This window comes from Atractosteus spatula, chromosome 8 (genome assembly GCF_055471065.1).
Source record: "Atractosteus spatula isolate fAtrSpa1 chromosome 8, fAtrSpa1.hap1, whole genome shotgun sequence".
NCBI classification, from domain to species: Eukaryota; Metazoa; Chordata; class Actinopteri; order Semionotiformes; family Lepisosteidae; genus Atractosteus; species Atractosteus spatula.
In genome coordinates this window covers 38,362,454-38,379,614 of record NC_142713.1, presented here as the reverse complement: position 1 = coordinate 38,379,614, position 17,161 = coordinate 38,362,454, and the positions used below count along the sequence as shown (strand labels likewise).

The 17,161-nt window shown below is 34.5% G+C and overlaps 1 protein-coding gene across 3 annotated transcripts in view; it reads right to left on the bottom strand.

The window, feature by feature from the left end:
* foxp2 (forkhead box P2) overlaps window positions 1–17,161 on the bottom strand; it is a 195,771-nt gene that overhangs the window by 40,431 nt on the left and 138,179 nt on the right. For 2 of the 3 annotated variants that reach the window (XM_088923349.1, XM_088923350.1), the window contains one exon: window positions 587–727. In XM_088923349.1, the coding sequence (XP_088779475.1) occupies window positions 587–727 (141 nt within the window). The remainder of the gene's footprint in view (window positions 1–586; window positions 728–17,161) is intronic. The other variant, XM_088923351.1, reaches the window with a different exon arrangement.

Sequence of the window (17,161 nt, the reverse complement as noted above, 5' to 3'; positions counted from 1 at the left end):
TGCCAAAATTACAATTTCAAGTGATTGGGCTATCAAGATCTTGGTACTGAATACATACACGTCTGAAAATGCAGCAGCTGTAATTAAACTGGATATTTCATTCCCTTTTTGAGAAAAAAACATTACCTTACAAATAAATCTAATTTACAGGCATTCAGCTGTGTTTTGTAAACAGAAGTGAAATATCAGTGAGATGCTAAAGGGTCCCACATTATTAACCTTGAGGAAACAAGCAGCACAACAAACAAGAAAATCTAATATAAATATTGTTTTTGAATGGCAGTGCATCAAACTTCACAAATCCTACTTGATGTCAAACACAGCTGAGCACTTCCACTATTGTCTCCTCACATGCATTTTTAAACTTTTAGATTATTGCGAAATCTAAATGCATATACTCTTCTTTCACCACAACAATCACAACTGAGATTCTTTACGGGAGTAAAGCGCACCCTTTTTTTTATACTTCTTCTGTATTGTATTTCTGCTATAACTTCCCACGGAAACGGTTAATTGGATCTGATGTGGTACTGAGAAGAGCATCCTTTTGTTACTAACTATGTCAAGGGCAGACAAGGTGGAGTACCTGCTGTAACATGACTGCTTGCTGTTGCTGGAGGAGAGCCTGGAGCTGCTGTGGGGATAGGACTTGCTGCTGGAGAATCTGCTGCATTTGCTGAGGGGTGATCACCTGGGGAGTCATCATGGCCACTGACACAGGCACCTGCTTAGGGAGACAGAGAAAACATCAAACTGACTTCCCTGCAATGTTGCTGGGAGTAATTGGTGAACAAAAGAAGAAAATTACACCTCTCTCTGCATCGCATCAGCCGCGTGAGGTTCATCACAGCTAACACACGGAGACAGATTTTATGACTTCTTACACCTTTCCCAATGATATCGAGGAAAAAATATTTCATTTAAAGTTTCAAGTATAAGGAATTCTAAAATATACCGCAGCTAAATTTTAATTTCAAAAAAGCTTTCACAGACATGCTTACTGCTTTTATTGTTGAAATATATAAATTCCCTTAAAACTTAAAATATTTAGTTGTTTAAAAGAAGAAATATAAGTACATAACACAGAAATATAAAGCCTAATTCTAAGAATATTTGTACCCATTCCAAGATGATTAAATGTATCTGTTTCTGGTCTTCCTTGACTTTTTTTCTCACATAAACTCTTCATTCTCAGTACAAAACTTGAATATCAGTGCGCATTATAAACCTTACTCCAATCCAATGAAGATTTAGTCCAGCTAGCTTTGTGGTTTTGAGCCAAACTTCTGTGCCTTTGATGTTTTCTCACTGTTTACTATTAAACATAGAGATGCTGAGCCAGAGCTTGAAATCCCAGAAATGTACACAACAGCTGTTGCAGATAATGTACACTGTTTAAAGTCAGTGTTTCACTTAAAAAGCCAATAAGGGAAAAAAAAACTGTCTGGTTAGCAGTATTTCCAAATGCATATACTGGTCAATGAAATTATGTAAAAAATGATGGCCTTTTCTAAACAAAATCAAGAGTTAACATAAACAATATTACAGTATAAGGATGCAGATTTTTTTTCTTTTTGTGATGTTTAATCTATTTAATCAAATTTCATTATTTTAAATAAAGAGCTAACATCCCTTAATATCAACTGCATTCCTTGTTAGATATTGGAAAAATAAAAGAATCCGCAACCACTGTTAGAAGAATTAATAAACAATACATCAATCATGAAAAACCAGCTCCTCATGCTTTTACAATTAAAAGAATAAGTCATTTAATAAGGATGAAGGAAGGAGATAATTATTTACACTGGAATAAGAAACAGAAGGTTAAAAGTCTTTGCTCTGTCAAAGATGATTCTAATGTAAAGACTACATGATTAATCAACCATACAACAGTACACACAATAAAAAATAAGTTTACAAAGTTGTTTTCAGTTTGAACTGTAGATGCAAAACAACTAACCAATTCAATGTAAAATGCCATTGATTTATAAATAAGCAGTGAACATTTTATTTAATACATTGTTTCTAAACAGATTTAATTGAAATTTACCACCAGTTTATTAAAGTACCTAAAATCTCAGACCATTTTATCCCAGTGTAACAATATGTAAATTGTCTCCATTCAACACTGACAGGAATATAGGCTCTTTTGCCCAGAAAAAATGAATTAAATGAATTATGGATATAATTGAAAGATTTTCAGTTTACATTCAGCTCAAAACAAGCTCTTCCTTCAATCTTTGTTTCTTGCAAGTTTACGACATATAATACACCATACCATATGTTAAGAAGCCAATAAGAAATTTCTAACCTCAGTCAGGCTAATCAAGCTGCTTGGATTATTTTACATACATCTCCACTTTAGGCCTTGACATGTCCTTGTTTTTCTTTCCTCTCAAAGCTAAAGTTCCCCTCTTTGATTAGCTGAAACATTTGCATGGTCACTACACATTTTTCATTTTATAAGTCATTATGCATTAGCAGTCTTGATCGCCTAGCTTGACTAATCCTGATGAACTGAAATCACAGCTGAAGGTCAAACTCCATCCCACTGCACATTCATATTCAAACAAATCTGTACCATTGTTCATTAGACTCCTAAAAACTCAATGAAAAGCAGATACGGAATACCTCACGCTCTCATTATTAAAGATGTTTGAAAACTTTATCTGTACAAAGATAACTGACGAAAATCTTGCAAATCTACAGTATGTTATCAACACAAATGTTTTTGAGAAATAATTCCAGTGCTCTATATTTGTGGTGCTTCAAATCCTGCCACTTCATGATAGATAAAAAAAACAGAAAGTAGGTGGCAGTATGCAAGCTGAAAGACTGTTTAGAACCTAATTAACATATTTTAAGGTAAGTACAACTGCAGCACATACCTTAAAGGTGTAAACAATATATTAATATATTATGTAAATGTACACAAAAATAAGCAAATATGTTAATTTGTGATATAACACAAATATTTTAATATATGATGTATACATGATGATCCCCAGTATTTTAATAAAAATGTTATTTAAAGCATAGCATGCATTTTATCTCTATTATGAAATGCACTTACACACAGCACTGGCGCTAATGGTAAATAATATTTATTAACACAAAGGGGTAACTATCCTGACAAAAGAGGATTGAAAATCCAAAACAAATGTAGGAAAGAAGCTTCTTTCATGCTTTCATTAGCTTTTTAGCAGAGTGATGGATGATAATCATCTTTATTTCATTGCTCTTCAAAACAAAAAGCCAGAGAAGGCAGCAAAAGGCATCAGCCCATTCATTCTAAGACCTGTACAATGCTAATTCCAGCATTTAACTGCATGGTTTTCTGCTTGATGTATCAGAGCTTGAAAGATGAAAGCAGATAAGTAATTGCTCTCCTGGTTCTTATTCTTCACTGACAACCCATAAATTTAATTTTACACACACATTCATTTACATTTTCAAGTATATGACATGATAATTGCTAGAATATAACACCTCCATTCCTGTAGATACTGCAACTAGCTGATTGACAAGTGTGGTGAATAGAAAGGAATGGAGGTTGAATTGCAGATTTTTTTTCCTCTTCTGAGAGATTGCACCAAGAAGGGCTAACATTAATAAGCATTTATGGAGCAGCCTGGCAGTAAACATTCACACAGTCAATGAGCAGTCTCTTTCTCCACATAGTCTACCAGTTCTCTTTTGCCATTGTAATGAATAATCCCACCTATAATCTAGTGATTACTGAATCAAAATGACTTGTTAACAGGATTTTAAATGCTATCTCAATTTTCCAAAATGATAATTACAATTTGTTGCATTATTTAAAGTCCATTTAAATACAGGGGAACACTAAAGCCACTAATTATAGAAAAGGAACTTTTTCCCCTCCTTGTGTTGTTTTCACATTTGCACTTTTCAAAGAAAAAGAAGAAAGCAAGCCTGCTCACTGGGAACAACCTATTTTAATAAGCAATAGCGCTTGGTATTTGTATTTAAATGAGCTCACTAAAACACACTGGGCTTCATCTGTAGGCGGGCACAGCAGCCTTATCTTTCTTTATCTCAAAACAGGGAAGGCTATCAACTAACTTGCCATTTGGCTCCAAAGTTCAAGAACAGAACAAAGACCTTTAAATTGGATCCTGATGAGAAAACATCACCAACTTCTCAGAAGAACAGCAGATCATTAAGATGCTCCGGCTGCTCTTGGAGTCGGCAATGAGCTTCTTTGACTGACAAAGGTCAACTTCAATGGAAGCATGTGAAAGCATGGAGGCAGCGGAGGTGAAAAAAGCTCCAACAGACAGCTTCTCCGGCTTGCTTTTCTGTTGCTGTTCACAAGGCGTTTATTTAACATACAATCCGCATATACAGTATGCTCATTGGCTTGGAAGGAGTACACACACTTTTTACCCCAACAGTAGTCTCTTGTCTGGTGCCACTAAATTTATTAATTTTTAATATTGGCAGCAGATATTGAAGATGCTCCTATGCTCTTCTTCACTATATGTTAATAGTGCTTATCTGTATCTATCAAGATCGGTCCCCCCAGTACTCTTCACATCTATTTATACTGCTTCTGGTCTTAACATTGAAACTTCCCATGATATTAATCCATCAATTTTATCCTTATACAGCGCCTTTTAATCCAGAGCATTCTCAACAAGGCACTTGACATAAATTATACAAAAAAGGGGCCATAAACAGAAAAATAAAATCATAAAAATACATCAAAAACATAAAAGTTTTGGAGCAAGATTTAAAAACATAATTTTTAGTGGTCAGGATGAGTATTCCGGATGAGGTGCTACCACTGAAAGCTGCCACAAGAACCAGGGCATTTTACATATTATTACTATTTCTTAGAAATTGACAAAGTCATTTAGTAGAACTGGGTATAACACCTTGACATTTCCTAAGGACTACAATAAATAATGCAAATACAAAAATACACTTCAAGACATAAAGACGGCCAAGCTTTATTATTATTTTCACATGGGTTGACACTGTTTCAATGTCTTGGACACTGTATATGTAAATACAGGAAAAGGGCAGTAATTATTTCTGCTCTATGGCAGCGTGTTTCAGCGTTAATTAAGGTGTAAGACAATTTTATCACAGAAGTGAGAATGGAATTCCTCCACTGTCCTGCTAATTCATCTCAATCCGAGACTCCCTTGTGCATTATGCCCAACACAGACCTCCTCATTGCCTACACTCTTGACCCTCTTGGTCTCTTTCAGCTGACACTGCTAATTTACTTACCAATTAATGGCAATCGTGGCAGTGGGTTTATTGATAGGGACCCCTTCTCACTGAAACCTCAGAGTAGGACCACCAAGACTCATTTACCTAAGCCACTGAATGGCTGTCAGGTCCAAATTCTCCTCAGTCTCTTAAAGATCAATGAGATAAGGCGATTTGCTTCAGCTTCTTAAGACCAGAGTCACTTAAACTAAAAATACATTTTTCCATGCTAACCAGCTCCTGCATAGCATTGTAGTTAAAAGTTTTACAGTCCATTCAGTAAAGAAATTTAATAAACACAAAATATACATTGGATGGAATTTTCATGTACAGCAAATGGCTTTTTTGAAAATTACACTAAGCTACCTTGAACCCTGCAAGTATTAAAAATTCAAAGAATAAGTGCAATGGAAAAAAAAGGCAATGGAACTTTATGGAGACAGATTGAACAGACACAGAATCTGTCTGTCCAGAAATATTTGACTTGTTTTCCAGTCCAGCATCCCTGCAGACTCTCTCACGCTGGTTTGTAACTGCGAGTTTCATTGAAAGGTTTCTGATGTTACAGGTAATAGGAAGTCCATTAGGTCAGACTCTTCATAGCATGACATGCAGTAAATTACAAGTGCTTCAAGCAGTTCTGTGAATTATAGTTCATCACTTCGAAAGGGTTCCCACTACCAGGCTACAGATATCAGATCTGCCAGTTAGGATCCAATTAACACTCTGGCCAGAATAATCAGATTGCATGTGTAGGATGAGTATAATTCGCTTATTGCTTCCATGTATCTTCTGTCTGTAGGTAAATTTGTTGCTGCTACATCAAAGCTCTGTATCACTTTTTCACTTGCCTTAAGGTTATATTTCAACTTCTTTTGCAATGCAATGATGAACCTCTCCTGTTCTTGCAATTTAGCTATCTTGTCCCGTAGGTATTATATGCTGAAAAATTGCTTGTTTTCTGGCAGTTTTACAACGGCAATAAATATAAGTCTATCCAAGCAAAATTCCTGATCTGTTTTCTAACGAGTGTCAAAAGAGGGGAAAAAAAGGCTAAACGCAATCCTTGGTTAAATTTGTATATATATATAAAAATTACAAAAATTATTTTGGAACTTACGTGATCCAAAAAATATTAACAATATTAGTGTGCCTCTCCATAGAATCTAACTTAATTCTATTTGTTTTCTTCTGTGAGAAGCCGTGAATTTAGACAAACTGACAACATCCTCAGCTTGTAATCTATACTAATAAAGACGATATGGAATCTAATGTTCAGCAGAAAATCTGGGTGGCAGAAATAACCTCAGATATTCAAATAAATAAAGAGGTTGATTTCTAAGACACTGATGTAAAATGGTTTGATTAAAAATACAGTGCGGCGTCTAAATTCTGATTTGAAAACATTTTACCACGTATGTTTTGATTCTAAATGTATGTGCTACAGAAGAGTAAATTTATTAAGCTGATAAAGTTGCACTCAGCAGAATTACTGATTTATTAGTCTTAATAAAATAATGTATCCTGTGCTGGGATGAGTTTACGTATATTTAAGTCTTAAACAGAGAAGGACTCTAAGAACTGTTTAATGAGAATGCTAACAGGGTTTAACATAGAAAAAGGAAAACAGAAACAATACAGTTTTTGTGTAAGTTTGGAAATTTAGAAGAACTGATATAAAAACAGTTCTAAGGAAAACCATTCATAATGCAAAAATTAAATGAAACATTGTATGACTCAGCCTTCAACAGCTTCATATACCAGACTTCAGAACAAAGGTAAAAAGGCTGTTTAAAACAATATTTTCAGAATGCAGTGTCATTTCTGTGGATAAAAAATGTAATCTGATTAGGTTTGGTCATGTTTGAGGAAATGCCAGCAATAAGTTCCGATTGTAAGGTGTAACTCTTAAAACAAAAATTGTCACACCTTTATTCTTCTGAGTGAAAAAAGACTGTAACACAAGTGTCCAAGCATTCCTCAAGGTGTTCTGAAGTTAAATTAGACTTTGCTCTGGGGAGCAATTTTTATCTTAAATTATCATTAAATTAAGTGTGTTTTTTATTTTTAAAAACTACTAAGTCTATATATTATGCTGAAAAATAAGTTAATATAAGATTTACAGTTAATATGATACACGTTTCTCAGTTTTTCTAAAACAATGACAAATTTTTATCACATCTGTTAAGTGCTTACTGATCTAATGTCATAAAATTATTTACAACACTCAGCTATCAGTAAAGTAAATAATAATACTGAAATATGTAATATAAGCAATGTATTTTCACTAATTATATGCATTCACTGATAACTGAATGCAATTGCTTTCTCTTGTATACTGGTACTCTTCTAACACATGGTGTAATGCATGTGTCCAGTTTTAACACAAAATACCATTACTCACAACTTTAATAGTTAATACAAGTTCAACCTAATGAGTTCTGTTTTTCCCCTTTATCATCAGGTGACTTGGAAAGATTGAAATGAACTAGGTGAAAGTTTAATTAACAGAATAATTACACGCATCTTGTGATTTTTAATAGAGAGTTACGGAAATTATTTGACACAAACACCCGCAGAATATTAACTGACCAGCAGGTACCACTGGGATCGCTGCCAAATGGAGCAGTCCTTGGCATTCTCCAATAATTTAAATAAACATTCTGTTCCATAAAATTGTATTGAATCACTAAAGAACAAAACTTTTCATTTTTTCCTATTGATACTGCCTTTTATTAATCAATGCAGATGGACTGAAAGGCTGCTTTCATTATGAAAAGGCATGTGCTTGTGCCTCAGAAAACAAAGTAGTAAGGAAATCACTTAAATGACTGTGTTCCCTTGCTGAGTTATTACATATTGACTTAGTTAACTTAACACATTAACGTATGCATTGAAGCATTTTTGTAGCACTAGCTATGTGTGAAAATTCAATTCAACACAAACAACAGGCTTCAGTTTACAACAAAAATTAATAAGTACAGAATGGCTACAAAGGTAAACTGCTTTATTATTTTACTTTGTTCCTTAATTAACAATATGTCAGCTTTTGGCTTGGACAAACCCAATGCAGCATGTACCAGAGGAGGCCTCCAAAAAGCGACAACTGATTCCCTTAAAAGCAGTAAATACATCTCTATTTAAGTATAAACTGTGACAATACATTTAGCTTTAGGTCCAATGGGAGGACAAGGCTGTCTATTAAGGAAACCAACCTTCTAACCACAGAACTAAAAAGCCCTTTTCTGTCACAAGCGGTGTTGGATATTCACTGTTTTTGAGTTTTGAGTTTTTAGACAAAACAGTCCTTTTAAAATGTGACTGTAGGCCCTTTTCTAAATCAAATTTATAGAAATGACATTTTATTATGACATTTTAGACAGATTAGCACACTGAGAAGCCAATATCCACATTCTTTTTGTTGATTTTGTTACACTAAGTAGCTGTTATTTTGTGCATGATATAACACTATGAATGAAATGCTGACTTCCTGCTTGAAGCTGGAAACCCTGTTATTTGTAAAAAAAAAAACTACTGTAATGACTGCTGTACAAGTGTAATATATTTAAAACCTACAATGTGTCTGTGTGTGGCTGTGTGTATTGGGAATTTCTATTACTTTAGCTATGCAAAGATGAAATTATGAAACATGGCCTTTTCAAAACTATATACTGTATATGCAATTACAATGCTTCATTCATTGTTTGTAACTACATAGTCATCACATTTCACTCATGGATCTAAGTCTGTTGATCATTTTATACAGATGCATATATATACTCCTTACACAGAACAGTATCAACTCTTTTGCTTTATACAGCTGAAGTCTGTTCTCTTAAACACTCTAATAAATGACTTTTTAACTAAACCCTGCCTTGTACACCTTGCAAACGTTCTTTTTCATCTTTAAATGTCTGTGAAAGAGTTCAGACATCTTTAAAACCTTTAATATACACACACGGAATGTATAATTATATGCTTAAAAATAATACAAACATCTAAATCTAAGCTGTAACAGTTATATTACACTGACAATGAAAAAGTGTTCTTCAGCGAATAGATCACAATTAGTTCAGTAGGGAGCTGCGTCAGCATGCGCAGGCTGCAAAGGAACAAGTAAAGGTTTAATCCACACTGAAAAGAGAAGAAAGGAAACACAACGTTCTGGCTGTGGAGCCTTCTTCGTGTGTGAGCCCATTTATTTTTAAATATTGTCCCTTACAAGATTTCATTGCAAAATTCTGCAATAATAATTTACTGTTTCATATTTTTATTATTCCCCCTAACATTATTCCAGCTCGTGATTGGGTTATTTGCACGGCTGCTTTGACTGTCGTGATCTCTAGAACAAGACCAAAGTTTATGAAATAAAACAAAATCTTGCAGCTCAGCTTGAATGGTGTTATAAAACAACTAAGAATTAATATAATTCCCACACAAAACTAAAAAATGCCACATCTAGCAGGCCTTCTTTACATCCTCCACAGTGGCATCAATCCCCTGTGTTAAAATTGTTTTCATTTTTTCCCCACTATGTGTATTTTAAATGTCAATGTATAAATGCCTCATACAATCCCTGCAACAGTGAAGAAAGTAACAGAAGTGAGGCTGTTGTGTGCCTTGGGAAATCCTTGTAAGCATTGTGTGATGGCGATGGGATTTACAGGAGGAATAGGTGTTTATTGAGTGCTCCCAGGGGCTTATTGTGTAATAATAGACCTGTCACATTACACAAATGTGGAAAGCAGCTTGTGCATGCATCAACACCATGATGAACCAGAAGATAAAATTAGTCAAGTGAAAGCATTTAGATGCTAATACTTAAAGTAATTAATGCTGCAAGTAGAAGCACTTAAACACTTGTATACTAAGTCATTTATATAGCATGATCTATGGTTAATTTCCTTTCTCTACTATTAAAATGTTTAAGACTTATCTGTAGCTAGTGCCTCTGTGTTCTCTTTAAAAACAATTAGTTGTTTCCACTGGCGGCAGTTTTTCATCACCACACAGGTCTTCTAGGTCTCTAAGATGTATGGAAGAAGAACGTGTAATTTTTCACACAAATGAAAAGAACACTACATCGGATTTTAGTTAGCATACACCAAACAGATTTGCATTCAATGTTAACTCAGTGCAAGCCAGCTCATAGAATTTAAGACAGATAGATTGGCTTGGCACTCCATACTTATACCCAACAATAATGTTTAAATCTTGATTTTCTACAGACCATTTATAAAAACAAAAAGAATCCAGCAGCTAAGCATATTTAGAAAAAACATGGAAATCACTTGAGAAGGATTCAGTACTACTTCCTTTGCATATAAGTAACCTTAGAAGAAGCCAATGAAAATGCAGTTACAGTATATGAAAGTACCCTAAATTAATGTTTGTAAATTGGCAGTGTTTTAATTGAGAAAGTTAGATGAAAAAACTGCTTGTAATTCATTGAACATATAACAGTGTATATAAAGAATTGTAACATCTATATTAGACTATTTACATCTGACCACCAAGATGAGAAGTTCATTAACAAGACTGTCAAACTGGTGTAGAACAAACACCCAAAACGCATACATAAACCAAGCACACCATACGTGCCAAGCACATATTTATGACACTGTTACTTAAAGAGCTCCTATTTTTATCCTATTTTTACAGTTCCTATTTCAACTCAAAATGTATAATCATAATAAATCACTAAAAATACATTAAACATTTTCCAGAGTATCACATATATAGTTAACAAGCTCTAGAGATAAAGTGCTCATTATAAAGCTCTTAAAAATAAAGATTTATTATCAAATTGGAGTAAAATGTGCTTAGAAAGCTTGGAACAATTAACTCACAGGTTTCCTTAAAAAGCAAATAATGCTAACTCTGAACAAGTGAGAAATCAGAAATGTAATGTTGAACCACATAGTTTCTCAGATACTTAATATTAAGAAAGACAAAATGTTATACTTCCATCAGCAGAGAAATCATCTCTGTGTTAAGCAACAAGTACAAGTTTTTTCCATATTGAAAAGGGAAGAAAGGAAACACAACATTTCATTTGTGGAAGGCTCCCGAAGAAGGCCCCACAGCCAAACTGTTGTGTTTCCTTTCTTCTCTTTTCAGCATGGAATAAACCTTTACTTGTTCCTTTGCAGCCTACATATGCTGACACAGCTACCTACATGAACTATCTCTTGAGTTAATGTTCCATTTAAGCCAAACTCCAAACCATCCATTAACAAACCCACTTCTACCAAAGATCATAGCAGCCTGGAGCCTATCCTGGAAGCACAGGGCCCTAGGCAGCACTACTCCCTAAACAGCAGGCCAGAAGGAGGCCAGATGGGAGGGAACCAGTGGCAAAAACCCACCTGGATAACACAGAACTCCCGTCTGGAATTGAACCCAGGACCTAAGAGCTGACAAGTAGCAGCATTTACCACCATACTCCCAATTAGAAAACAATGAAATTAATAAAAGTCAGAGAGACTGCAATGAAGGAATTAAAGCAAGCTGGATGATCTTTAAAAGCAAAACAGCAGGCTGTATTTGTTGGTATGCTTATACAGGTGACATGAAACTGAGAACGGTTAAGCTGGAAAAGTAAATTTCACTGCCTTTTTTATTTCACTGTACATCTGTTTTCATAGAAAGACAACACTGTATACCACTGCCCTACTTGCAACTATTGAAAAAAATCCAAGGAAAGAATCTGTACATTTGTTATAAAATCATATCATATGTAAAGATAAACTGTGCTTCTTTTCTGCTCCTGATCACAGGATAATTCCTGAAAGGTTAGAATGAAATGATAAAATGCCTTAAAAGCCTTAAAAGTGTGTGTAAAGAAAAGAAAAATGAACTAAAAAACAGATCTTTAGAAACCTTTGAATAGATTTCCACCAACTACATCCTAATTTAATAATGTTTCTATTCTCATCAATGCCGTTATGCGGCAAAACACTTGAGCGTTAGATTAATGTTCACAGAAGACTAAGATGTACATGACATAATTTGAAGAGTTCATTGTCTGTGCCAGCAGCATCTTCTGCTGTTTAAACTGCAGTTTGTTCTCACTGCTGCTTGTTGGGTATTTTGAAGAAAACCAAGTGCATATGTTTGGCTTTGTTTCTTAAAGGGGATAAACTCTTCTGCTGCACTATACAACACATTGCCTGCTTGCTAGCAACAACTATGCATTTTCACTCTTCAATTTACAGCATAAAACCTATAATCTTATTATTTAAAGCTTCAGAAATCCTTAGATGACTAAAATAACGACTTTTATGCAATTTTAAATGTTATTTCTTTAAGTAGGTTTAATCTCTGTCCACCAGTACAGAACTGTGCTTTTGGTAAGTCTCATCTCTTTGAAACAATGACTTTTGATATTATTGTTGCTGTTTTATGTATTCCTCTTACTTGGAATAGTATTATTACACTTATAACTTAAATATCTTATGCAATTAGTACTTTTACTGCATAAACGAAGGTATCTAATTAGTTGAATGTAGAATCATAGTATATATATGTGTGCATGTACAGTGTCCAATTGATACAATAAATTCTTCGACCATTATAACAGCATAATCAATACTAAACAAATCATTTTTTAAATGACCAAAGCCGTGGTTTAACAACTGAACAGAATCATTCTGATTTGGATTCATGTACTTGATAGGTTCACAAACACCCCATACATAGTGATCTAAACAATATAATCAACAGCATGGAGGTACTCCCAGAAACCTGATCTTGCACCAGTACATAATTAGGTACACAGGGGTGTGACTCCAATTGAAGGTGTTGGCATTGTAACACTCTGTGAAAATATTAACTATGAGGTTAACTCCAATTTTCCCTTCCTTAATTAAATGCACATAGTACTAATGAGGTAACCCACTGTTCCTTGATAGCACTTATTAGCTGAGAAGAGAGCACACACTCACACTGCAATTTAAACCTAAAAATAAAGTTGAAAATATGTTAATTGCTGACATAATTTTTAGCAGCACAAATTCAAGAACCTGTCATAATAAGAGAAATTGACTGTAAAGGGTATGTATCTTTATTTTGCTCTTACATTGGAGAAAAAAAGCCTCCTGCTGCTTAACAGGGTCAAGAACGGAATGCATTAAAAGCAGAAGGAAAATTACTTCATCGTAGCCACTGACATCCAAATAAGACAATATTGTATGATTAATCTATAAAACAAATTATATTATGTAAGTCCAACTGACATTATGTTGAAATACTAATATACAATGCACTATGCTGAAGCTGGTGTTTCTTGGGCAACTAACTTTTCAAATTCTGATGAGTATTAAAGGGTTAACCATTATAAGGGTATACTCTTAACTCGTACAATATCTGATCTTCACAGGGGAGAAATGTAATTTTTAAGAACTACTCATAATTCCAAAGATATACTGTATGTAGCTGTGTTCAAACAAAAAAAACTTGTTTATCACATTTTGTGATGTACTGTATATCTGTTACATGCTTTGCATGAGAGTGTGGTACATGTTGTATTGCTGATGCTTCTCAATTCATAATAAGCTTTTCAATATATTTCCAGAAATGGTAAAATTCTCTAAGTTAACTAAATTGTGTGTAGTTGTGTGCAAACTTGTAGATATACTATTCAAGAGCTCTTATAGCTAACTTACTTGGTGACAAGGATGGTAGAATGATATTTTAAAATTCTGGAATGAAACAATAGAGAATAAAGTGTGCAATAACAACAAAACATGCTGAAACTCCAATTGTCAAATGTTTTCATTTTGAACTGTAGAAGATAAAGCACTGTAAGAAGTTATAAAGGCATGCAGTATTCCAACAATATAAAATTCTGGGGAAAATATAAAACTTATATTATAAAAAAAATATTAAAAAATTGAAACGTGTGCTATTGTTTTTTTGAATTGACCACAATTTTGAATGCAATACAAACCTATAAAAAATACACAACATATGGGTTGTACAACAGCAAACAATTTTATGTATTCCCTGTGTATGTATGGATTACCCAAAAAACTTGGGTGATTAGCAACCCCAATTATTGAGGATTTACTTCAATAATTGATGTAACACACTAAACTCTTAAGATTGAATCCAATAACATGCTGAGATCATTCTTATTTAACATCGGAATTAAGTCTCCCTAGAATTACTCTCAAGTTTGGCAGAGGCTTGACTAGTCTAAGTCATGTGTCAGTACTGAAAAGCTTGTGAGAACTAAAATTCCTCTACAGAACAAAAACAATCTTAACTTTTGAGCCTACAACGCACATCAGACGATAACCCAGACGCGCTGGAGTATTGAGCTGTGGAATGGTATAGCGAAAATTTCTCAAGAGACATGTTAGTGATCTGCCACTTGACCAATGCACACGGTTCACTCTAGTAGTTGTGGCTCTCTTAGACACAAAAGTCTAATCAACAATTTATGTATATACTGAATGATAGAAAACACGCTAAGGCAGAAACAGGGAGGAAGCATGCACGTTGCTAATTTACATATTTAAGGAACAAAAATGTTTTGCAGTCTTCTTATATGTGGGAATCATAAACTACAAACCCAATAGGCTGTAAAGTAGTAAGTACTACCACATTTTAAGAACTAATTTTGACTTGCCTGTTTGCTTTTGACCATCATCCTGCTGAAAAACAAAACTGTATCCACCATATATGTTTGCAATATGTAAGGTTCCTTTAGTCATATAAAGATTTCCAATCCCCATATCGCTCATACAGATTCACACCATGCTTGGCAGCACATAGGATGGTGTTTTAATTACAGACCTCTACTTCTTGCTTCCACAAAACCCTTTGTCCTTGTTTTGGGAAAACCATTTTTTTTTACTCTTCAGACTATGCAATGACACTGATAATGCTGCTGAGTTGACCAATCAATAAGTTCTCTTAACTTTGCTCTCTAAACTCAATATTTCAGCCACTGCTCTTGACTGGTTTTGTTCCTACCTCTCCAACTGCTCCACACACGTCTTGTGGCATCACTTTCTCTCCTCACTTCCCTTTATCTCCAGAGGTGTTCCACAAGGATCTGTACTAGGTCCCCATTTTCCCTCAAATGTATTAACAAATGCTCATCTCCTCCTCCACCACAAATGTGTCCTTTCAATATCTGACCTACTTTACATTCCTTTTCTGTTCCCCTATTCTGATCTCAATTTTGTTTCAAAATTGTTTCAGTTACCGAAGCTTGTAATTTAGAACCTTATAATTTTTGTAACTTCTGGGTTACATTATTTCACAAATATACATTCATGGTTTCCTTTTCTTTACATTAATTTGCATTATATGCTTAGCCTATTACTATCGTACAGTTCATGATACAGTAAGTTGCCAAGGATAAAGGTGTAAGATAAATTAATAAAAATATATAAGCTGTGACTTTCAACAGTAAAAGGGGACTGAAGTGGATGGGTAAAAAAACTAGTAAGGCGAATGTATTATTTTGCTTACTGTTTGCATTTACTATGAGGAATCTTGCACCTGGGTTTACATCCTTTTATGACATGTCTGCATACAGATGCAGCCATTCAAAATGCGCGGGCGATACCGCATTATTTTCCGGTACGCTGTACGCAGTCTACCGCAAGCTACCGGTAAATACCGCGAGTTACCGGTAAATACCGCTAGCAAAATAATAGTATCCGGAATTTCCGCAAGGTGGAGCTAATAAAGCTCAACCTCTCATGTTTGAGCTGTAGCCATCAAAGTCTTTAACGAAGATATTAATAATAGTATTAATAATAAATGACCTTGGACAAGCTGTAAACTCAAAGTATTGCCCTGGTCCACATTCTTTTTTTCATTGACCGTCTTTGTAAAAGTAACGCCACAGCATTTCGCAATCACGCATTTTTTTCCAATCATGCAAAGTACAGTGATTCACCATGCCTTTCACATGCTCATAAAAGAGATTGATTTAGGGACATAAACATATTACCGTATGCAAACTGTACTGTATACAGTATGTATATGTATATTTAATGTCTTAACTGTGCCCGTTTAAGTATTGAATATTCATATCTAATTTTACCACTGAAGGGAAATCTTAGTAGCTGAGCATAAAAACAATAGGAGCATACTGCAACGCATGTGAAGGCCATAAACGATATTAATTTTGGAACATAAACATACAGTATATGGCTGGTCTCGGTACTTTAAAGAAAACATACACGAAACATGGTTTCATTATGACCAGAATCTTGAGATATTTTTAACTTGATTTACAGTATTTGAGAGGTATGTCTTAACACCGATACTACAGTGCTTAAGTACTACTCACGTATATGTTTCTAGGTTTATATTATGCATTTCATACGGTCAAATTACTTTTGAGCAACTAATAAGAAGCGCGAAACGGTATGCGTTTTACTTTCGTTTCGTGCTGGGACCCGTGGATTGATTAGAGATATCAAGTACATACAAGTCATTTTTTAAATGTTGTAGTTCGTCTTGAAAAAATGTTACGAGTACATCATCTATCAACAATTACACAGGTTCTGTTTCCATATTGCGGATTTTGGTTACGTAATATTATTTTCTAGATTTCACGTTGTGAATATATGATTTGGGCAAACAGAGCCGCAAAGAAGTACATTATGGGTTGTTGTTTTTTTTTGCAGTTTTATCTAGAACAAGCGATGCTTAAACCTTTGTCTGATTCTTGTGAAACTATCCACACGACAGTTACAGTACCTAGGAGTTGACTTCAGTGATGTCACTGATGGGATGTTTCTAAAAATCCATCCTCTGTAAAACGTCTTCTCTAGTTGTCCTGCATATGTATTCGCTAATGAAGCTGTGTGTTCTGAGCCTGGATCTCTACATTTCTGTATGAACCACCTTAGAGGGCTAAAGACAGCTTGTGTTTAAATTGAGTGTAAGG